The 25621-nt window shown below is 39.7% G+C and overlaps 1 protein-coding gene across 1 annotated transcript in view; it reads right to left on the bottom strand.

Moving 5' to 3' along the window:
• Positions 1-18660, bottom strand: part of LOC135477585 (uncharacterized) — a 40001-nt gene extending 21341 nt beyond the window's left edge. Inside the window, exons 1-9 of the mRNA XM_064757742.1 lie at positions 18425-18660; positions 17085-17571; positions 15655-15707; positions 13179-13658; positions 11756-11942; positions 10856-10908; positions 8777-8831; positions 8017-8135; positions 7705-7773 (exon numbers count right to left, since the gene is read on the bottom strand). Of these exons, the coding sequence (XP_064613812.1) occupies positions 7705-7773; positions 8017-8135; positions 8777-8831; positions 10856-10908; positions 11756-11942; positions 13179-13658; positions 15655-15707; positions 17085-17544 (1476 nt within the window). The 5' untranslated portion in view covers positions 17545-17571; positions 18425-18660. The remainder of the gene's footprint in view (positions 1-7704; positions 7774-8016; positions 8136-8776; positions 8832-10855; positions 10909-11755; positions 11943-13178; positions 13659-15654; positions 15708-17084; positions 17572-18424) is intronic.
• Between the last annotated feature and the right edge of the window lie 6961 nt (positions 18661-25621).

Raw genomic sequence — 25621 nt, 5'->3', positions numbered from 1 at the left:
TTAATAGATAATAACTGAAACTGTTAAAGCTGGGAAGCCAAAAATCAGTCAGAATGAAAGAAATCATTATATTTTCAAAACGTATGCACGAATCGAGCTCGTTTTTAAACTTGATCTGAGGTAAGGCCTGCACTAAACAGTTTATTATTACTTATTATAAGTTATTATGCACAAACCAACAACCAATGATAATCATGGAATTCATTAAATATGACACAAACTTAAAAAGACGAGTGGAAATATTTTGATTTCATGTTTTTGCACAAAGTGGCCATTTGATAGTTTCTATGATGTCTCCCACCTGTTTAATCACGCTTCCACTCAAAACAGTACACAGCATACACTGTTTTATCCACCAAAGGGCCAAATTAAAAGCTTTTCTTAACATGTATGAGAACAAAACTCAATCAAAAACAGCAGCCAAAACTTGAGCGTAAAATTTAATTGCCCAAAAACTTTCCTTCAAAAAGAAAAATGAAGAAATGTCTCGCCTACTGTTTGTTTTTTACCACCTTCAAATGTACACTGTATTTTCTTACCTGCTTATTGTTTTGTACAGCTTTCATTTTTCTTTATTTATTTATTTTTTTATACAAATATTTCACAATTTATCAAGTAAACTGGACTTTAGTCCATATGTGTGTTATTGTTTGCAATGTAACTTAGCCTCAATGTACAGGGTTGAGATTGGTTGGACTCGAATCAAATTTGCCGATGCAATTTTTATTCAGCAATTTGCTTTTCTCGCTGGAAAAAAGCCCGTGTGGCATTTAGCCATAATCATTCATTCATTCAATTTGCCTTTTTTAGAACTGTGAGTCAACACAAAAGTTACATCACATAATTTTGCAATTCAAATATTTCCTGCTCAATATTACTGACTGCCGTACATGTTCAACACTGGGATACATTTCCACATTAACCATGTTGCCCTTTTTTTTTTTACTTTAATAGTGCTTTGTGAATGGTCGAAATTCGATGTTGCCCTTGTTTCAACAATGTGCCCTCAGAAGTGATCATAACTACCAACAGAGACAGCAGATCTGCAGATTTGGGTGGAGTGTAAATGCTGACTTGTAGTGCATGTGGTAAAAAGCATACGGACAAGTGGAAATATTCACTCAGTTTCAGCAAGAGATTTATTTCCAGGACACCACTTAGTAATTGGTAAAGAATATTTGATTTATTTATTTGATTGGTGTTTTACGCCGTACTCCACAATATTTCACTTATACGACGGCGTCCAGCATTATGATGGGAGGAAACCAAGCAGAGCCAGACCTTCCCACTTAAGGTCAGAGGGGAAGCCAGCGTGGGTATAGAACAACATGAACAAGTGATTGGTATTTTGTAGACTGGATAATAAATTAGCCATGTAATGAAATTTGAGAATTGTAATGTATGTCTTCCTTACATGTTGTCGTGGAAGCTAAGCCAGTGCAGTTTGTGACTGTTTTGTAGAGCAGGCCAATGTAGTCTGTGTCACAAAAAGTTCATAGCCGTCTATTATAAAGGTCTGCTTGTCAGCTACATGTAAGGGCCAATGTAGCCTGTGTCACAAAAAGTTCATAGCCGTCTATTATAAAGGTCTGCTAGTCAGCTACATGTAAGGGCCAATGTAGCCTGTTTCACACAAATTTCATAGCCGTCTATTATAAAGGTCTGCTTGTCAGCTACATGTAAGGGTAAATGTAGCCTGTTTCACAAAAATTTCATAGCCGTCTATTATAAAGGTCTGCTAGTCAGCTACATGTAAGGGCCAATGTAGCCTGTTTCACAAAAATTTCATAGCCGTCTATTATAAAGGTCTGCTTGTCAGCTACATGTAAGGGCCAATGTAGCCTGTTTCACACAAATTTCATGGCCGTTTATTATAAAGGTTTGCTTGTCTGCTACATGTAAGGGTCAATGTAGCCTGTTTCAAAAAAATTTCATAGCCGTCTATTATAAAAATCTGTTTGTCGGCTACATGTAAGAGTGATTTAGCCGACCAGCGTGAGCCAACTGCAAGAAAAATTCACTTGACATGTATAGAAAGTGTATTCTGAAAATTACTGTGAAAAAATCCTTATTCTCATCTTAAGTGCATGTGTGTTAATTTTTTTTTTTTCCATTCTTTTTTCTTTTTTTGGAGCGGTGGGGGGGGGGGGGGGATTTAACCTGTTGCTAAAAGGGTGTTCAATGCAAAGCATATGTGTCTGGCAAGGGCTGTGATTATTTCTAATCAGGTGTATCTATGTTTTCTCACAATATGTTCAACACCAAGTGTTGAATTTTTTAAGATCTGACTCTTGTGACCATTAAAGGTAAAAACAGTCTTCTTGTATTACGTGAATGTGAAAAACACTGGGCAACCCTATGGTAACACTAAGTTACGGATCACCTGTGTCACCGTGTTCCAGGCACAAAAAAAAAACGACAGCTCTTTCAAAATGACATAAAACGGTTAAAACTCATAACTCCCCTTTTGTTTTTTACTTATCAGTAATGTAGGTCATGCTAATGGTCATGATGACAAAGATTTCTGCTTAGTCTCACAGAAAGTATATGTGAAGTTTATACATTTCAAAGTAATAGTGAAGGTCAAAGATCGTGTGTTTATTTGAAATGATGAAAGTATTTGCCAAAATTAGTTTCACATTAGGTGAAATCAGCAACTGGCAGTGTTTTTTTAAATTACACTATTGTGATGATCAAGTTTCCAATATTTCTGGTCAGTTCATGTGTGCAATTATGTGATTAAATCTACCTTCAATTAAAACTGTATCAAAGATTTTTCTGAATAAGATATGTATAAAGGAAGATTGAAAGTGAACATGCACATTTTGGATTTAAAAATTAGATTTTGTTATTAAAGCTCAGAGCATAAATACAATGTTATTGTTGAAAGTGTTATCTGTGACAATGGTTGTGCCGTAAAATCATGACAGTGTTGACATGTCAGAAAGGGAGGCAACTCCTACTCACTTTAATCGCTTCAACACAAAGATAAAAAAGTAGCTGAATAAATTCGATATTTCTTGATATGAATTTTGTTATTTATAAAAGATTTATTTATTTATTTATTTATTTGGTTGGTGTTTTACGCCGTTCTCAAGAATATTTCTCTTATACGACAGCGTCCAGCATTACGGTGGGAGGAAACCCACGACCATCCGCAGGTTGCTGACAGACCATCCGCAGGTTGGAGAGGAAGTTTATAAAAGATACTCTCTCAGTTACTCTTGACACTGTAAATGTAATGCTTTGTGTTTACATCTGTACCCTAATTCCTCAACCTTATCGTATATGAAAGAGCCGCTTTCAGAGCAATTTATGCATTTAAAAAGAACTACAGAACATGAAGAATTACAGTACATGAAAAACTTGACAGCTAAAGCTTCAATAAATTCAAACAGACACATGCAGCAGATATTTAACATATTGGGAAGATTGTTCTCTGATTTGGAAGAGGCTATTCAATAATTCTGTTTACTTAATAAGTGCCCCAAACCGAACATTACATATTAGTCTTCAAAATCTCCTGAATTATGTTTTCAAACTGCATCATTTTTAAGTTAGACTATGCTGGTTGAATTTGTTCAGAATTTATGGTATTGGACGATTACTGCTCCTTTGAGATTTAAACAAAGAAGTAAATCATATATGAAAGTCAGAAGTATGATAGAATGTTTTCCTTAAACAAATTAACAGTAACTACATAACTTTCAATTTTTTGGCCATCTCAGGATAATTTTACGGAAATTTCTTCTTGCTTGGTGCTTGAAGCATTGTCTACATCATGCCACAACATATCCCTGATCGTTGTAATTTTGACTTTTTTCATTTGTTGCCTGATGTATCGCCTACATCATGCCAGAAAATATCTCTGATAATTGTAATTTTGACTGTTTTTATTTGTTGCTTGATGTATCTCTTACATCATGTCAGAATATATCCCTCATCATTGTAATTTTGACTGTTTTTATTTGTTGCCTGATGTATTGCCTGCATCATGCCAGAACATATCCCTGATCGTTGTAATTTTGACTGTATTCATTTGTTGCCTGATGTATTGCCTACATCATGCCAGAAAATATCTCTGATCACTGGAATTTTGACTGTTTTTATTTGTTGCCTGATGTATCGCCTACATCATGCCAGAATATATCCCTCATCATTGTAATTTTGACTGTTTTTCATTTGTTGTCTGATATATACTCCACATCATGCCACAACACATCTCTGATCTGTGTAGTTTTTTGACTGTTTTTATTTGTTGCTGGATGCATTGTCTACATCATGCCACTACATATCCCTGATCATTGGAATTTTGACTGTTTTTATTTGTTGCAGGATGCGTTGTCTACATCATGCCACTACATATCCCTCATCATTGGAATTTTGACTGTTTTTATTTGTTGCTGGATGCATTGTCTACATCATGCCAGAACATATCCCTCATCATTGGAATTTTTGACTGTTTTTATTTGTTGCCAGATGCATTGTCTACATCATTCCAGAATATATCCCTCATCATTGTAATTTTGACTGTTTTCATTTGTTGCCTGATATATACTCCACATCATGCCAGAAAATATCTCTGATACTTGTAATTTTGACTGTTTTTATTCGTTGCCTGATGTATCGCCTACATCATGCCACAACATATCCCTGATCATTGGAATTTTGACTTTTTATTTGTTGCCTGATGTATCGCCTACATCATGCCACAACATATCTCTGATCACTGGAATTTTGACTGTTTTTATTTGTTGCCAGATGCATCGTCTACATCATGCCAGAACATATCCCTCATCATTGGAATTTTTTACTGTTTTTATTTGTTGCCGGATCCATTGTCTACATCATGCCACAACATATCCCTGATTATTGTAGTTTTTTGACTGTTTTTATTTGTTGCCGCATGCATTGTCTACATCATGCCAGAACATATCCCTCATCATTGGAATTTTTTACTGTTTTTATTTGTTGCCGGATCCACTGTCTACATCATGCCACAACATATCCCTGATTATTGTAGTTTTTTGACTGTTTTTATTTGTTGCCGGATGCATTGTCTACATCATGCCAGAACATATCCCTCATCATTGGAATTTTGACTGTTTTTATTTGTTGCCAGATGCATCGTCTACATCATGCCACAACATATCCCTCATCATTGGAATTTTTTACTGTTTTTATTTGTTGCCGGATCCATTGTCTACATCATGCCACAACATATCCCTGATTATTGTAGTTTTTTGACTGTTTTTATTTGTTGCCGGATGCATTGTCTACATCATGCCACAACATATCCCTCCTCATCATTGGAATTTTGACTGTTTTTATTTGTTGCCGGATGCATTGTCTACATCATGCCAGAACATATCCGTCATCATTGGAATTTTTTACTGTTTTTATTTGTTGCCGGATGCATTGTCTACATCATTCCAGAATATATCCCTCATCATTGTAATTTTGACTGTTTTCATTTGTTGCCTGATATATACTCCACATCATGCCAGAAAATATTTCTGATACTTGTAATTTTGACTGTTTTTATTCGTTGCCTGATGTATCGCCTACATCATGCCACAACATATCCCTGATCATTGGAATTTTGACTTTTTATTTGTTGCCTGATGTATCGCCTACATCATGCCACAACATATCTCTGATCACTGGAATTTTGACTGTTTTTATTTGTTGCCAGATGCATCGTCTACATCATGCCAGAACATATCCCTCATCATTGGAATTTTTTACTGTTTTTATTTGTTGCCGGATGTACTGTCTACATCATGCCACAACATATCCCTGATCACTGGAATTTTGACTGTTTTTATTTGTTGCCGCATGCATTGTCTACATCATCCAACAACATATCCCTGATCATTGTAGTTTTTTGACTGTTTTTATTTGTTGCCTGATGCATTGTCTACATCATGCCACTACATATCCCTCATCATTGAAATTTTGACTGTTTTTATTTGTTGCTGGATGCACTGTCTACATCATGCCAGAACATCTCCCTGATCATTGGAATTTTGACTGTTTTTATTTGTTGCTGAATGCATTGTCTACATCATGCCACAACATATCCCTGATTATTGTAGTTTTTTGACTTTTTATTTGTTGCCGGATGCATCGTCTACATCATGCCAGAACATATCCCTCATCATTGGAATTTTTTACTGTTTTTATTTGTTGCCGGATCCATTGTCTACATCATGCCACAACATATCCCTGATCACTGGAATTTTGACTGTTTTTATTTGTTGCCGCATGCATTGTCTACATCATCCAACAACATATCTCTCATCATTGTAGTTTTTTGACTGTTTTTATTTGTTGCCAGATGCATTGTCTACATCATGCCACTACATATCCCTCATCATTGAAATTTTGACTGTTTTTATTTGTTGCTGGATGCATTGTCTACATCATGCCACAACATATCCCTGATCACTGGAATTTTGACTGTTTTTATTTGTTGCCGCATGCATTGTCTACATCATCCAACAACATATCCCTCATCATTGTAGTTTTTTGACTGTTTTTATTTGTTGCCAGATGCATTGTCTACATCATGCCACTACATATCCCTCATCATTGGAATTTTGACTGTTTTTATTTGTTGCCTGATGCATTGTCTACATCATGCCAGAACATATCCCTCATCATTGGAATTTTGACTGTTTTTATTTGTTGCTGAATGCATTGTCTACATCATGCCAGAACATATCCCTGATCATTGGAATTTTTGACTGTTTTTTATTTGTTGCCGGATGTATTGTCTACATCATGACACAACATATCCCTGACCATTATAATTTTGATTGTTTTTAGTCACAGTTAAACAGTAGGTTTAAACAGTTTTAAATGCAACATTTTTAAAAATTACCTAAAATGTGACTTGGATACCAAAAATGGACTTTCTGACACTTGGAACATGTTGCCTTAAATGCAGCCTGGTAAACATGACGAAACTAAAAGGCCAGCCTGAAAATGAGCAGCAGTCCAAAGATAACACTATACGTCCTGCATCTAACATTATATGTCCTGCATCTAACAGTATATGTCCTGCATCTAACATTATATGTCCTGCATCTAACATTATATGTCCTGCACCTAACAGTATATGTCCTGCATCTAACAGTATATGTCCTGCATCTAACAGTATATGTCCTGCATCTAACATTATATGTCCTGCATCTAACATTATATGTCCTGCACCTAACAGTATATGTCCTGCATCTAACATTATATGTCTTGCACCTAACAGTATATGTCCTGCACCTAACAGTACATGTCCTGCATCTAACATTATATGTCCTGCACCTAACAGTATATGTCCTGCATCTAACAGTATATGTCCTGCATCTAACATTATATGTCCTACACCTAACATTATATGTCCTGCACATAACATTATATGTCCTGCATCTAACATTATATGTCCTGCATCTAACAGTATATGTCCTGCATCTAACAGTATATGTCCTGCACTTAACAGTATATGTCCTGCATCTAACAGTATTTTGACAGCAGTCAATTATTTTACATGACAAAGCTGCCATGTACCATTTGTATAAACTTCACAGGCTAACGTGATTTTCACGGGAATAAAACGTGTGCCACTGTTTAGGGGTGGTTTTGACTTTTTGCCTGGGCTGTACTGTATCTAGGTTTTAGCAATGGACATTATATGAAGACACTTACTGTCCTGTGATGAAGTCTCTCCATGTGGGCTTTGAACGTGCTTCCAGAAATCAACTGTGTATTACATAACTACAAAACAGGACATAAATTCAGCCATTTCAAATCTTGTACAATTAGTTACAAGTAAAACAGGACATGAAAATATCGTAATCAAGGTAAACAACAGCACAGATCCGTTCCTCAAACAACTTGGGTCCTTTTTTCAATGAAATTGGAAAAGTTTCCAGAATTATAAGATTTCAAAATTTCAACTGTGCTCTGATATATCGACCTCAAAATTGCTTTCAGTTTTCATCCATTTCATAATATTACCTTGCAAAAGAATTTCATGTCTTCTTCAGCTTTCCTTTTTTTCCCAGCATCACCTTTAGCACCTCCGTCCAGGAAATCTTCATAGCTGATTTTAGTGAAAGGTTTCGCTTCAGTAACTTCTGTTCACATAAATGAAAGTATCATTTGATCCCTTCTGGGTTTCTGTTATTTTGTATGTTCACACACAGGCTCCACTGACCATGCCATTTTATTTTCCACTTTGGGATCTTGTCACAGGCGATTTCAAATCAAAGCAATTGAATCGACTATCCCAGTTAACTATAGGCAAGAGTCACAGGGCTACCTGGGCCTCGGAAGCTCTTAGTTGGTGACAGGTTTTAACCACTTTTAGGACGAATGAACGAATGTACAGAGAGAGATACTAAGCCTTCAGCATAAAAAATATACTGAAAATGTGCGAGCTAAAATGGGACAAAAGCTGCATTCGCCTGAATGGAGAGAGGGCTTTTGAAATATTGCAAAGGAAATTCATACCAAGCATTATGGGAAAAGCCCAGACAAACTCTACGTTCTCACATTCTTTGAAATAAAAAACATACAGGTATGGCTTCATAAAACAGTTGCTTTGTAAGAGTTATCATCTTGTTGAAAACACAGCATTAAATAGGGCAAATACTACATTTGAGTTTTGCTGGCGGATACGAGACCTAAGTTCAGAGGAACAGCTGTACATGTCTCTCATTTTGTGTGACTTACTTTGCCTAGGAGTTAAACACTGAATACAGAGACAGAGACCTACCTGTAGCCTTCATCTTCTGTAAATGCATCAGGCCTTTGGTGTGCTTCACATAAGTCTGAAAAACAAAAACAAAAAAATGCCATTCTCAGACAACATACATGTATTGTAACATAACTACAGCATAATTATGATAATGGTGAGAGTAATGGTATATATAAAACTGCAGCTGAGCCGGGACATTCATTCCCGTCATGTTAATAACCATCTTCATTCAATCAATCCAGGGGGGCCTCCGTGGCTCGGTTGGTTAGCGTGCTAGCGTAGCGTAATGACCCAGGAGTCTCCCACCAATGCGGTCGCTATGAGTTCAAGTCCAGCTCATGCTGGCTTCCTCTGGCGGTACGCGGTAAGGTCTGGCAGCAACCTGCGGATGGTCATGGGTTTCCCCAGGACTCTGCCCGCTTTCCTGCCACCATAATGCTGGCTGCCTTCGTGTAAGTGAAATATTCTGGAGTAAAAATTCAAATCAAATCAATCAATCCAGAAACGATGTGTATCACTCCATTTTTATATCACTCCGTTTTCTGTCATGATCCTATTGCTACAAGAAAGTCTTCCTAATGGAACTTACTCGACCATCATCTATATCCAATCAGATAGCTACCTGATCAAGCTGATCAGGTTATGCAAGTAGAAAATTTCAGAGTTGTCAATCAACGAAACTGAAAGCTCTTAAGTTCAGCAGACACACAGGAGCGTAAGACATGACTCAAAGTGAACTTAACTGATGGCACACAGCTGGTCCACATCGCTGATGATCATACACAACCTGAAGATTGAATACTGAACTCCACACTATTCTAGTGGAGACCCATAACAATGGTTGGGTGGAGTTGAGCCAATGGATATGAAGCTCCCAAGTATGCTCAGCCAATGGATATTAAGCTCCCAAGTATGCTCAGCAAATGGATATTAAGCTCCCAAGTATGCTGAGCCAATGGATATTAAGCTCCCAAGTATGCTGAGCCAATGGATATTAAGCTCCCAAGAATGCTGAGCCAATGGATATTAAGCTCCCAAGTATGCTGAGCCAATGGATATTAAGCTCCCAAGTATGCTGAGCCAATGGATATTAAGCTCCCAAGTATGCCGATCTTCAAGCACATGGTTGGCTAACTTGAGTCAATCACACGTTCCAGGACGTACTTTGACAGGATGTTTAAACAGGACAGCAAACCTGTATGCTGGTTTTGTCCCCATTCATAAAGGGTGTGGAAAGTATTTGAGATACCAGGTTTTACCTGCCCTCAGACGTGTGGAGACAACTTACATGTATGCATGTTGCTGAGGTTTCATCTTTGCTGTCCACCATTAAGGAAAACACTGATTAACTGGATGTTGTTACCACTTAAAAGTTAATGAGACGGGTGAATCCGTTATTCTTGCCGGTTGGTTGAAGGCAGAACACATATCTATGTGCAAAGTATCTGACTTGATCAAATCAAGATGGTCAACAACTGAAGGAAAATTACAGTATTACCACTTACCAGGTTAACATTCTCTGCCGATCTCCTGTTGTCCCAACAGGGATAGATAATATATTTGCATTATGCTCTGTGGGGAGAGAATCTTTCCCCTGAGGACAGTGGGAGTTAGTATTTAGCTTGTATGTCCCATGGAGGATTTTGCAACATCCATTGTTATAAATAAACATGTACTTCCAGTTCTTACTATACATATTACTACAAACATTTAGACAAATAAGCATTAGCACTCTGTTCAGTGCTGGCGACTTTGGTTTATCTTTGCTACAGGCATTTTTACTCAGTCTTCTTCCTTGTACATAGGTCTGGCATAAGTACAAAAATCACATGTAAACGGTAAAGCATACAAGGCACTGAGAAGCCACATACCTATGATATTTCTGACCCAAATCACTGCTGAAATCAAAAATGATTTAACCCTCTGTGGGGTCTGTCCACTCTCCCTCATGGAGTACGTTAATGATCCCTTGAGGAGCATCCACAGAACTTTTTGCGGTAATGCTTACCTGGTAATTGTCAGAACTGCAACTGGAATTTCTGATAGTGTTATCATTAAACTTGATATCAACAGTTAAAGAAATAGGTAAAAATTTACCTCCCGTGAGTGGAAGTGGATGTCACACAAGGCGCAATGGTTGGGGGCTTTGTCTGAAAGCAGACGGAGAATACAATTACCAGGTAAACAGATATAAATCTTTACAGAGTAAAACATGAAGGGAATAGTTATAGTGTGACGCTGAGGAAAAGAAATAGGAGTAGCACACGTCCAGAGATTACTTCTGGAAACATGTTACTGTCCACTACACTACTGTAAATTATTTCTTAATGCCAACAAGGGTAATATCATTTCAATAAATAAATGATTTATTCGCTTCTTTATTAATGATTGATGTTTCTCAAAATTTTGAACATGCCGACTTAAATGTAACACAGTTACAACCATGTACTCATTTATTCTGGCAGATGTCATTTTCTGATTAAACCTCTGCAGCTCACATCAGACAATTATACAGCAGTACCGACCCGGATAGCACAGTTGGTAGAGCATCCACTTAGGGACCGGTAGATCCAGGATCAATCCTTGATCGAGTCACACCTAAGACTTTAAAAGAGGAAATTGTAACTTCCCCGCTTGGCATTCAGCATGAAGGGTAGCGCAATGACTGGTTGACCCGTATCAGTATAATGGCTCAGGCGGGCGGCTTACTTGCCTTCGGTAAGTCGTCTCAGTGAAGCAGCACTAAATAAAAGAGCAGTGGAAATCCGTCCTGCAACAAGGAGGCACATTACACGTACATGCACCCTAAGGATTCCTTCGTCATCATATGACTGAAAAATTGTTGAGTACGATGTTAAACCCCAAGCACTCACTCACTCAATTATACAGCATGTTTTTTGGGGGGTTTAAGCACGTATGGCCATTGACAATTGTCTCCACAGCACGAGCAGTGTTTTCCTTTCCTTGGCCTGCCAGCAGAGCCCTTTATGACATTACCTGGATACCCTCCTCTGTGCCCAGGAGCCACTCCTGTGTTCTCCACTGTGTCATATCTGCCGGGAAAATTACGTGACAAATATTGGATGGATGAGGACGACTTTGGGAAATCTTTCTGCTTGTCCATGCGAGATTTGGCACCTACTCTTTCCTGATGCAAAATTCCTCCAATATGTTTCATGAAAGCCTGAGAGCAGAAACCAATACAAAGCTACACAAATGAAGACTCCACAGCCATGGAAAATCATTAGGTACAGCGTGATTTAAAGTGTTCTACACTAATTAATAGTCAGATGTCAAATAGTCAGACAGTGACACCCAATAAAAGATGTATTCAAGACTGATTTTGCACAGAAGTTTAGAGTCTGTGAAATCTGATAAATTATGGGCATGTTAAAAAGGGAATGTGGGGATTTACACCCTGGCATGCCTGGGTGTGAAACTGTACCCCTGTCACATTGTAATTCTGCTTTGATGCATCATTATGTGAAGACAACAAACTTGACCACTGTCAAACTTGTACATGTATATCAACAGACCTTTCCAAACTGGCAACCAATAACACGTATTCGACTAATTACAATCAATACTTTCACATATATGTGAACTGGATACCCAAAAGGTGGTTACAAGTGGTCAGTCTTTCTGTGACCTCAATGGTCAAACTTTCTGTGACCTCAATGGTCAGTCTTTCTGTGACTCCAAATGGTCAGTCTTTCTGTGACCTCAATGGTCAGTCTTTCTGTGACCTCAATGGTCAGTCTTTCTGTGACCTCAATGGTCACACTTTCTGTGACCTCAACTGTCAGTCTTTCTGTGACTCCAATGGTCAGTCTTTTTGTGACCCCAATGGTCAGTCTTTCTGTGACTAGAATGGTCAGTCATTCTGTGACTCCAATGGTCAGTCTTTCTGTGACCTCAATGGTCAGTCTTTCTGTGACTCCAATGGTCAGTCTTTCTGTGACCTCAATTGTCAGTCTTTCTGTGACCTCAATTGTCAGTCAGTTTGTGACCTCAATGGTCAGTCTGTGACCTCAATGGTGAACCCCACCTCACACCACCCCAATCCCCACCCCCCTTCCTTCAGGATATACAAGCTCACAAATGATTACCTTGTCTTTTTCCATCACTCGTCTAGTCTAAACAACTTTTTTCTAAAACATTTTTCAGACGCTCATGTCATACTAGTAGCAAATGTAATCATATAAACAGTTGCCTAACATTTCCGATAGATGACGTGGTACAGTAGGATTTCTTTTATCTTTAGCAAATACAAAGAGTTCTAACTCGAAACTCCCCTGTTGTCAACAGTGTCCCACGAATAGTGAGAGTGGGAAATGTACATATTCTCTGTCCTGGGTTGGCTGAGGGGAATAAAGGTGATTCCCTGTTACATAAATGTACTTCTCTGTCTAAAGCTTACCTCATGATTGGGCAGGCTGATATCACAGGCAGTGCAGTACTGCTTATCTTCTGGGACTGAGGGGCCATGGGGTTGGTTTCTGATGGCAGGGCTGCCTGTCCGTCTCATAAATGCTGTATTCTGGGCCCTAGATCCAGCATTACCATGATTACTAGGGGCCCTGGAACCAGAATTATCGAGAATCCTGGAGCCAACATTCGTTGGAGTCAGTCCTCTACTAGGAGAATGGCCAAGTCCCTGGCTATCTATGAAATCTGTGTGCCGACTATCCCTGGAGTCTGAAGGCCGGCTATCCCTGGAGTCAGAGTGACGGTTATCTCTGGAGTCAGAATACCGACTGTCCCTGGAGTCAGGATACCGGTTAGCCCTGGAGTCAGAACGACGTGAATCCGATCCTCCACCAGGATATCTTCTATCTGGACGTTTGTTTGCAGCAACTTTATTTTCATGCATGATACTTTGAACATGTTTGTTGTAAGCCTGGAATACAAATACACTCAAATACAAACACACTTACAAATACAAATACACTCAAATACACTTACAAATACAAATACACTCAAATACAGCCGTATAGTTTCTTTCAACTTTTTAAGAGATTTGAAAAAGAAAAAAAAAAAACAGTGGCAATGGAGAGCTGCTTAAGTCTTATTACCAAATTTACATTTTTTTGTTGATTTATTTGATTGATGTTTTACGTCATACACAAGAATATTTCCGTTATTCGACGGCGGCCAGCATCATGGTGGGATTAACCCGGACAACATTATTACTGATTTGTTTAGTTTACTCCCTACTGCATTATATATGACTTGTATGACAACATCCACATTATGGTGGGAGGAAACGGGACAGACCTCGGAAGGAAACTGGACAGCTTGGGAGGAAACTGGACAGACCTCGGGAGGAAACTGGGCAGACATCAGGAGGAAACTGGGCAGACCTCGGGATGAAATTGGGCAGACCTTGTGAGGAAACTGGCCAGACTGTGGGAGGAAACTGGACAGACCTTGGGAGGAAACTGGGCAGACATCGGGAGGAAACTGGGCAGACCTCGAGAGGAAACTGGACAGGCCTCGGGAGGAAACTGGGAAGACCTAGGGAGGAAACTGATGACCTCGGGAGGAAACTGACAGACATCGGGAGGAAACTAGGCAGACCTTGGGAGGAAACTGGGCAGACCTAGGGAGGAAACTGGGCAGACCTCGGGAGGAAACTGACAGATATTGGGACGAAACTGGACAGACCTCGGGAGGAAAATGGACAGAACTTAGGAGAAAACTGGGCAGACCTCAGGAGGAAATTGGGAATACCTCAGGAGGAAAATGGACAGACTGTGGGAGGAAACTGAGCAGACCTCAGGAGGAAACTCGGAAAATCAGGTTTACACTGATTTACTTCATACAACTCCGCACAGGAAGTAACCCGGCTTTGCCGTGTTCAGTAAATGTTAAACGATAACCCACTATAGAGACGATTTCAGATCAGAATACAATTTTGTCAGGAATGCATCTTTCATTTACAATAAAATCTGGATGCAGATTACCTACATGTAAGTATTGTAAAAGGCCAATTGGCAATACAGCCAAAGCTTTTGGCGAGACATAACATGTGTATATCGCACGTCAAATTTTCTACCAAATCACTGACACCAATAAGCTTCAGACACCATGTATTGGACATCATCAACTTTTTTAAACACCTGAACAGAATGAGAATTAGACAAATGATAAACCATGCACTAATAATTACACATCTGGCTTACCAGGTCAGCAAACTTCAACGAAACTGTAAACTGTCACGTTTAGCATGAGAACAAAGCAAGTCTTGTAAAACCCAATGCTCTATCTTATAAATATTGTTAAACTCCACGTGTTTTTTCTGTATACATTTGTTTCCGTATGTTAATTAGCTTGTCATTCTTATTAGCACGTGTTATGATGAATTATTATTGTGACGTATCCAGAATGCCTTTGGCCCTCATGATTTCTTTGTAAATCCATCAAGTATCCTTCGTTAAACAAAGCTATTAATATTTTTAGAACAATCTGGATGAGACTACCAGATTGTAACTGCAGATAAAGATCAGCGTATGATGCTATTAGGATGGTGTCATTGTCCAGACGAGCCAACCAACAAGGCTGCATAACTTCTGTAGAATCTTCATAAGACAAGCAAAAAATACCCTAAATTTCCTCCATGATTAACTTGCCCATTTTTCCTGATTCTTCCTGAGAGTTTTATTGATTTTAGAAAGGTATTTTGAGGTGTGTTTGGAACATGGGATGATATTCTACATGTACTGGAAAATTATCAGTTTCACCGCCAAAAATAATATCTTTTGTGGCATTTACTTGCCTCTAAAAATGCACTTTTGTGGGTGAAATTTCAAGTCATTTAGGATATGTGTAGGATATATCACTAGGATCAGGCCATATTCTACATTATTATAGGTGTAATTATCTCCTAGACTTACCTCAAGGCTAGGCAAGCTAATCTGACAATCTGGGCAATATTTCTTCATGGCTCCTGAGGCAGAAATTTTCACATACACTGAATCAAAACTTTGTACCTGTAGGAGGCATTTATTTTTTTATACATTTATTTGGTTAATGCTTTATGCCGCGCTCAAGAATGTTTCACTTATATGATGGGAGCCAGCATTATGGTTAGAGGAAATCATGCTGAGCCAGGAGATAAACCGTAAACATCTCCCGGCAGACCTTCTCATGTACGACAGGAGAGGATTTGATTTGATTTGATTGGTGTTTTATGCCGTACTCAAGAATATTTCACTTATACGTTGACGGCCAGCATTATGGTGGGAGGAAACCCACGACCATCTGCAAAATTACGCCCGGAGAGGAAGCCAGCATGAGCTGGACTTGAACTCACAGTGACCGCAATGGTGAGAGGCTTCTGGGTCATTACGCTGCGCTAGCGCGCTACCCAACTGAGCCACGGAGGCCCCCGACCAGAGAGGAAGCCAGGTTGAGCTGGATTTGAGCGAACATGTAGGAGTTTATGTAAATGTATTTAATTGGTGAAGAATTTTTCACTACATGCAACATGGTGGTCAGTTTTGATGGGCATTTGGCATGTGTATAAACATAAACTGACTACAACAAAAGAAAGTGCCATTTTCATAACTTTAAAAGTCTCCTGAGGCACCAAAATGCACAGCAACAGTGTACCATGAGAGTTTTGCATGGAGTGGAATCATGTGTTTTGCAATGACCATCCGAAATATTTCACAAGAAATACCTACATGTATGTTAAAATAGGAGATGGGTGAAAAAATAAAGGGAGATCACTCTTTCTTGAACTTGCTGGTTGTATGAAAAATGGCCTGCTGTACACTGGTGTATTCTAAGGAATGGAGATACTTCAGGCCTTAGTTTTTCAAAAACTTTACAAGAATGGCCTGGCCTTCCTGACTTTCCAACGAACGTAAATCAACTGTAAACCATATGTTTACGCTGAATGATGTCAGCCAGCAAACCGATGCCAAAGATGGACAATGAAGGGATAAATATTCAATTAAACCGTTGTCTTTTATCTTTTCTCATATCGCAAATTTAGAGTCTATCAATGAGTTTAGGCTGTCTAACTTGGGAAAAAAAACAGTTTGCTGGCACAACAACAGTCGTTTTCAGAGATTCCAGTTTGTGTTACCTTTACATTACCTTAAAGATGATTCTCGCTAAAAACCTGATGCTGTGATGTGAACAATGAAAAATCTGGTTTCCAGATACATCTATGTATTTATCTATTTCACTGGTGTTTTAAGCCGTACTCAAGAATATTTCATTTTATAAAACAGAGGCCAGCATTATCGTGAGTGGAAACCGAGCAGAGCCTCGGGGCAACCCAACACCATACGCAGGTTACATGCATATACTTCACCTTTACAGTCCATGGACGATTCCTGTGTAGCAGATGTCGTGGTTTTTGCAGAAACTGTGCTTGCTGTGTTTCCTGGAGGGACAGATTTTGATGCAGATAATGGTGTACTTGCAGACAAAGCAGCACTGGGAGTATCTGATCTTGCATTTTTTAGGGCAGCATTAGCAGAAGAAAGAGTGCGCTCAACTACTGCAGATGTTTTAGGTATGGTTGATGCAGAATTCCTTTGCACTTGTGCTGCTGATTTTTCCCACGTAGTTGGAGTAGTGGCTATTGTCTTTTGATCAGTAACAGAGGCGGTCGCACTGCTCGTGTTTGAATTTGCTGCAGAGATTTCCCTTGGTACAGCCAATTTCTTCCCCACACCAAGTTCGGAATTGACCTTAGCAAGTGCAGCCTTTGCCTTCTCTGCCTTGGACTTGTTGAGCTTTTCTTGAAAGGCCAGTCTCTCCTTGTGCATTGGTTCCTCAATGTGCTTCTTGTATGCCTAATAGAGAGAAAACAATGGTACTGTAATTCTTCAAATTCTTAGCATGTTTCTAAGGTGTTTATTCAAGCACATTCTGAAGGCATTATTCTGTGCAGACTGAACAAATCATGCTCTTTGTGAAGCCTTGAAATTGGCCCATCCAATCAAAGTTTGTTTGGCTCCAAAATTAAAATGTGCATAAACTGCACTGAAAGTCGTTCTTTCATATGCGAAATGGTTGAGGAATTAGGGAATGTCCTCTTTCCCATGCCATACTTAGCTGTTATTTTACAAAGCATATATTTATACACACCCCTCCCTCCTTCTTGTCGATAAGAGACTGCTGCCATAAATCAACTGATATATTACGGACAATTTTGGGTAAGAATGCTGTTAACTTTTGAAATGAAAGAATTAGTCCAGTAAATTTGTAATTTGTTGGTTGTCTCAGTGTACCCAATCGATACTTTATCAGCTTTATCAAGATATAACAACATTTCATACAGGTCTGTATATATTATCAAGAAAAATGAAAAGCTGCCTGAGGCTTGCAATTACACAATGAAACTGAAGGTTCAGTTAGTGGACAGCAGAATAAGTGAAATTTGTTCATATATGAATACAAACAGTATTGCTTCAAGAAGAGCTGCTTCAGAGGTGCTGCAAAACTAAAACCTGAAATAGGTCTTACAATCAGCACCGAAGGTATTTATTTTAATTCAATGCTTTGCTTCTTTAAGATGACTGCCCACAGCCAAGGGCCACTTCAGATTCTTCCACCAATCCACCCACATGCCTCACAACTGTTAGTGCGAATCACAGACGATACAGGCGAGCTAAAAATATAAGTGTGAAGCGCAGAATAACTTACATCCTCATTTGGCAGATCACACTTGCAAAGGTCACAGGTTTTCTTTGTGTCCGTAGACGGTGAGGAATCATTATTTTTCTCTGGAGTTTTGGAATCAGCTGGTACTGGCTTGGCACTGCCTGCAGAAACTGGTACCGGCTTGGCACTGGCTGCAGCAGGGGATACTGGCTTGGCATTGGCTGTTGCAGGGGATACTGGTTTGGCATTGGCTGCGGCGGCTTTTACTGGCTTGGCATCGGCTGCGGCGGCTTTTACTGGCTTTGCATTGGCTGCTACAGCTTGTACTGGCTTGGCATTGGCTGCCGCAGCTGGAACTGGCTTGGCACTGGCTGCCACAGCTGGAACTGGCTTGGCACTGGCTGCAGTGGCTGGAACTGGCTTGACACTGGCTGCAGTAGATGGAACTGGCTTGGCACTGGCTGCAGCGGCTGAAACTGGCTTGGCACTGGCTGTAACTGTAGCAGCCATCTTCTTGGCAGGTGATGGACTATATGCAGCAGATTGAACTGGAACACAATCATACACTGTCTTAAAAGTTTCATATCAGTGTTCATCAGTAATTCAAGAAGCATGCGCTTATTTATCATTTATCACATTCACCAATTTCATACAATCATGTATTTGATCAGTGTCTTGGAAAAAATGTCATTACTGTGTTAAGCCTGAGTGTTTGTGCATGCATTTTGGCCCCCTCAAAATAAAAGGCATAAATCTGGACAGCCTATAATTTGCTTACCCATTTGAACATGCCATGTCGCTCATGCAACCTAGGATGGTCGTGAGTATGCCCTAGGCTCTGCCCAATTTTCTCCCACCATTGATGCTAGCCCCTGTCGTACATGTGAAATATTCTCGAGTACGGTGTAAAAACACCAATCAGATAAATAAATAAATCTTGTCGCTCATGGAATGTCGTAACATCAAAGTTACACTCTCCTGATCTTGAAAGTGTTCAAAAGAAGTCCATTTCAAATCTCTCTGCCCATAACTGTTACAGGCCTTATATCAGCAACATGGAAAAAAATTTCAAAAATTTGTATTCAATTCCACAGTTTTTAAGATTTGCTATTTTTGACAAAGCAAAGTAAAGTATCTACTACAACACCAAACAGTTCAACTTTCTGAACGATGAACTGCTGGGGGATGGTACTGATGTTTCCATATATCTCATTAAGAGAATATTGGTGAATACAATTACTGTGTCAAAATTGTGCTAAACTATATGCACAGCTGGTAACTCCTGTATTGTGACATTCCATGTATTCAGTAGGGGCATCACATCACCCTTTATCAAAAACTGAAAACCTCTGAATGCCTCAAATGTGGTATAGATTGAAGACTGCTGTATCAATTCAATTATTTTCATTTACCGACATACCTATACAAAAATTAGGAAGACATGTTTATTCCCCTTAAAAGTAGGACAAAATCTGACAAGACTAGCAAAAAGATGAAGAAGTACGATTAAGGTGGCCCATACATACATGTATATACACTGTTATCTGTACCTTTTGGTGCCTGCCTCTTCACCGCCTCTGCTGGCCTGTTGGGTGTCTGCAACAGCGGACGTCGCCCCTTTGACATGTCATCTCCCTGGAAACGGGGCGCTAGTTCCCCCTGAGGTGTGAAGGGAGGCTGTGGAGATATTTCCTGGTATCCAGGACCCCTGGGATCAGCCAAAACAGGGCCTCTGGGTCCAGCAGGGCCTCTGGGTCGGACAAGACCTCGTGGTCTTACAAGACCTCTGGGTCGAGCAAGACTTCCAGGACCGGTAGGACCTCTGGGAGTAGCCAGAATAGGACCTCTTGGACCAGCATGGCCTCTAGGACCCCCAGGACCTCTGGGTCGAGCAAGACCTCTGGGACCTCGAACTCGCGGAGAAGGCAAAATGCCTGGCGTCGGACCACGGGGAGTAGATAAAATTCCTCTCTGGATCGACTGACCTGAAACATTTAGAGCAAAGCGAGAGTGAGATCACCAGAAATTTGTTTTACAATAACTTACCCAGAATTTATTCATTTATTTATTTATGTATTTGATTGGTGTTTATGCTGCACTCAAGAATATTTTAACAACACAATGGGATCAAACATTAAAATGGGAAGAAATTGGACAGATCTGGAAACGCACTCAAACACAACGTACAACTACCAGTTAGCAACGGTATGCCACGGTGATAGGCTACAGCCTGACTGGCTCTCTGACGGAGGGACGAACACAGTGACCTCAGTATAGCGGTAGCCCTGGAAGACTATAACTTTTTCTTACATTTTGGCTGGCACTCCCATAATCATGGATTTCTCCCATTCACCCCTAAAGGACGCATTATAAAATTTTGGAAAACAGTCGATAGCTAACCTCCCTTTACAATGCCTAGGGCCCTAGATCGTCAGACAGATAAAATCCCGAGCTGATGACCATCCCAAAGGTAAATATCCTTCAATATTTCAGAAAGCTCAAACTGTCCGTTCCCAAAATGGTTGCTAGTTCTTCGCTTAGTGCCCACGTGGGCGCACAAGTCCTAGGAAACAACCACTGGTCATAAATCAACAGATCAAAAGGTATGGAACACAAGTGTCTGCGAACTTCAGGGCATGGAGAAGTATTTGAGGAGCAATTTTTGTCTCAAATGCCGTGACAAACTGCCACGAAGCCTGCATCAGGTATTTAAATGGTAAGCACTCTAACAATGGTTTGGGACCATCGCTGGCTGGACAACACTGAGCCAAACCTAAACACTCAGCAATCTCGGACTAGCATTATACAGGAGAAACTGGACAGGCTGGGGAGGTTTGTAATCGACTGTTCTCCGAAATTTTACGATGCTTCCTTTCGGAGTGAATAGAGGCAATCCATGACTATGTGAGCGCCAGCCAGGTAGAAGAATGCGAAGTGATAGTCATCCAGAATAGTGTAGTTGTAAGAAAAGTCAGAAGGTGCATATACGCGTCTCAGACTCATAAAGCCGTTACCAAGTCATTGAATGATGTTGTTGTTGCTGTCAACGGTTATAAACATGCTATGTTTACAATAATTTACCTCTCATACCACCCCTGAACGGCCCGGGCCCACCTCTAAACGGTGGTCTTCCTCTACCAAACATTGAAGAGGTTTAATTTTGATTTCAAACTACAATTTAAGTTCTAAAATCATTCAACAACGGGCATTCAGCAGCCGTGTCCAGAGTCTTCTCCAGCCATGCGATGTTCAGAGATTCCTCGCATCGTGGAGAATGCAAATAACCAAGGGAGACAATCGTGTAATAATTGAATGCACACAAGAGTCTGATTCGGAACCGTTGCTAAATATTCTGAATGTCTTTTAATATCTTTTACGCCTGCATGTATGAGAGAAAAAAAAAACTCACATCCACTGGCTAATCTCTTGGAGCTAATAGTAGAAATGGCATACCATTTATACATCAAACTATTTTCTTTACAAAATTTGAGTAGTTAAAACTGGTACCGGTAGATGAAATTTAGCACCAGTATATAAAATGTGCCGTAGGCCTATGTCGTTTTTCTCGTCGCACTAAATCAGTCAATCCATCAATCAACATGATTTCCCTATAGTAACCATACATGGTTTATGAAAGCTCTATTTTGTGTAGTGCCACTGGCTACATGCTTTTCATACTTTGCTCCTCGAAAACGACGTACGGTATATATGTGTGCTAAATATAGGCCACCGTGCAATGTTGTGTTGGCGGCTTTGTATCAGTCGAGCGGACAGCAAAAAAAAAAAAAAAAAACACAGACCGGTAGCCATTTTTTAAAAGCTGTTGATTGTTCCTCACGGGAGACCCAGGCTGCCGGTTTATTTTGGGTCCTACCTGTGAAGAAATCAACATTTAACACATTACAATAATCTGATGCATAACGACATTCCCCAACTGCAAAAAAGAACTGTTACTGTAGATACAGTTCTCATTTTTTATATACGGATGGACAGAGATAAAAATGAAAGGGGGAGAGAGCTATTGTATCACCATCTTTTCAAACTACAGTTTTACATATTATATTGTAAAGATCAGGGGGAGTGACTGCACTTATAAAAGAGTTATATGTATCGTACAAGTTTTATAAAGTGTTCATGTGTCAAGACTCTTCAAAAGTGTTCACTAAAATGTTGATTTTTTGTTAACTACTTTTCAAATTTAAAGGCCCAGGTGTTGATTAACCAACTTTCACTGGGGCTGGAATGTGAACACATTGATTTATTTATTTATTTGATTGGTGTTTTACGGCATACTCAAGAATATTTCACGTATACGACGGCGGCCAGCATTATGGTGGGAGGAAACCAGACAGAGCCCGGGAGAAACCCACGATCATCCGCAGCTTGTTGGAAGACCTTCTCCCACGTACGGTCGGAGAGGAAGCCAGCAAGAGTTGGACTTGAACTCACAGCGACCGCAATGGTGAGAGGTTTCTGGGCCATTGCTCCGCGCTAGCTTGCTAACCACCTCCTCAGCCACGGAGGCCCCTGAACACTTTAAAGAGTGTTAAAGCAGTTAACATTTAATAAAAGTGGCCAGATAACTCTTATAAAAGTAGTCTCTCCTAGTGAACTTTACAGTTTTAAACAGAGCACTTAAGTTTAAGAGTGCATGTACAGGTATATAGTACCCACTCTAAACGTCATCACTGGCAATTAAGAAACCCCAAAACACAATATACTGATATCTTCTATTTCGTCGTTGTATAGTATTTGCTTTCTTCACAGCTCCTATCCGGCAAATTGTCTCGGTATATCTGTCCTCCCAGCAGTCACGCATGCAGTAGTGACCAGCCTGGAACACCATACATGCATACTGATCTGTGCACTCTTACCCTGTTCAAGTGGTACATATATATTAGACCTGGGATCTGTTTCATTCTTCCCAGCTTAGCTGTCAGAAACGCATTGTGGAAGGTGAATTTGGAACATGGCCAACCCATCTCAGAACTATACATATAAATACACCTGCATGCTTCCATATTGTAACGTTACATAACGCCCCAAGACATGCATGGCTCTATAACCAAAGATCTCGGCTGTGATATTTTAATATGGGGTTAGGCATATATTATAAGGGTGGCCAGCGGTGTATACATAGTATCAGTATATATAAGCCACCCTTAAACCGAGCTGGCTACATGACTCTAGTTCTAGAGAGAGAGCCGTGCACTTAAAAGACGCCTAGTATATATATATATATATATATATATATATATATATATATATATATATATATATATATATATATATATATATATATATATATATATTACACCCAACTTGAATACCACTCGGTTGCACTGTGGTCAGTAATACGTCACTTGAGTGTTTAGGGTTTCATGTCGTACTTAACAATTTTTCGTCACATGACGACGAAGGGGTCCTTAAAGTCCATGTAAAAGTATGTGTAATGTGCCTCCTTGTTGCAGGACGGATTTCCATCGCTCTTTTGCTTTACTGAGATGACTTGCAGAAGGCAAATAAGCCGCCCACCCGATCTATTATAGGCCTATATACAGATATGGGTCAACCATTCCTTGCACTATTCCCTTAATGCTGAACGCCACGCGAGGAAGCTACAACTTCCTCTTTTAAGATCTTAGTTGTGAGCTGACCCAGGATTGATCCTGGATCTACCTCCCCTCAAAGCGGACGCTCTACCAAGCCATTGGGCCAGTTTCACTCAGACATGCAGCCTGTGCTATAACAGTGCTCACCGGTGCTGCTGGATTCTTTTTTCCCTTTTCTCTTTTTTACTCGAAATGTCAGAATAAACGGTATTGATTTTAAATGTTATCACCAAAACAATTCTGAAACACTTCCAACATTTAAAAAGAAAATAATTCTGAAAATGAGATCTGGTTTATTTCAACAGCATGTATAAAAACAAAATAGTTACAATATATACATTCATGCACCATTCTTGGATTCGGTTTCCATGATGTTAGTAATACACTTATCCTTGTGACTCAAACGATATACATTATCGTACATAGAACATAATGTCTAACTCAGTTTGTAAACATCTCTATCCGTCTTCGTCCCAAAAACTTTTCATTTCGCAACATATATAATTTCTTAGCACCTTCAGTAATATCATTTTTAAGATTCTGCTTTCCAGTTTGAAACAGAGATTAAATTGCACAAGCTTGCTAACATATGGTGTGCTCTACAACAGTTAACGTGACCATCTTTCATGCAGCTGACATTTTGAAGTCAACCCCGAATGCCTCATTCTGACAATATTTCGACATGTATGTATATTATATTAGCACGAGACGCTTATATGTGGCTACCACATAAAGGCTTTTAACCTCGGCACCCTTTTATTAAATTCGGAATCCCGACTCCTAAACTTGGGGGCACTGATCTTTATTCGTTTATATATTATATCGTTGTCCTTTATTATATTTTTTCACTTTTACTGCTCCATCATACTGTTCTGACCCTGCCTCTCGAGGCACCAATTATATATGTATCGTTAATGACTGAAAGCTCGCGTCTGTATACCCGACAATCGATAGGATCATATCGCTGATTGCCATATGTATTTGTATGTCCTCTGTGTGGTTTCCATGCGAAACTGTATGTATATAGGTGCAGAACTGCAGCTCTACTGGCCTAAAACAAAACTGGGCGGCGCTAGCCCAATCTAAGACGAGGCAGTCTATATGGCCTGTGTGACAATTCATAGCTTTGAGCATCCAGGTTCCTCGCAAGAAGCAGGAGGTAGTATGTGGGAAGGTCTCACAGCAACCTGCGAATGATCATGGGTTTCCTCCCACAATAATGCTGGTCGCCGTCGTATAAGTGAAATATTCTTGAGTACGGCGTACATAATAAATAAATAGATAAGGACCAGGGGGAGATAAATAACATGGAGCTAAATGGGCGAAATGTTGATTGTTGTCCATGTCCAAAGTGCATTGAAATACAGGATAATGAACCTATCATATATAATTGAAGATTAGGCACATTCTAATTACTTTTCTAGAAAATAATCTCACCTGAAAACCTACTTTTCATTATTCATGCTATAATCTTGTTAAAGAACTATCTCGCCTAGGTTAAATTCGGGTTGTTTTCGCCTCCAGTGCTCTGTAGTCACGTGGCTAAAGTGTTTGCTGGTGATTGACTCAGAGCAGCTAGGCATCCCTTCAAAACTATGAATATGGTCTGTTCAGGTAGAGAGCGGGT

This window comes from Liolophura sinensis, chromosome 11, assembly GCF_032854445.1.
Source record: "Liolophura sinensis isolate JHLJ2023 chromosome 11, CUHK_Ljap_v2, whole genome shotgun sequence".
NCBI lineage: Eukaryota > Metazoa > Mollusca > Polyplacophora > Chitonida > Chitonidae > Liolophura > Liolophura sinensis.
The sequence above is the reverse complement of the archived record's forward strand: the minus strand, read 5'-3'. Positions and strand labels throughout refer to the sequence as shown.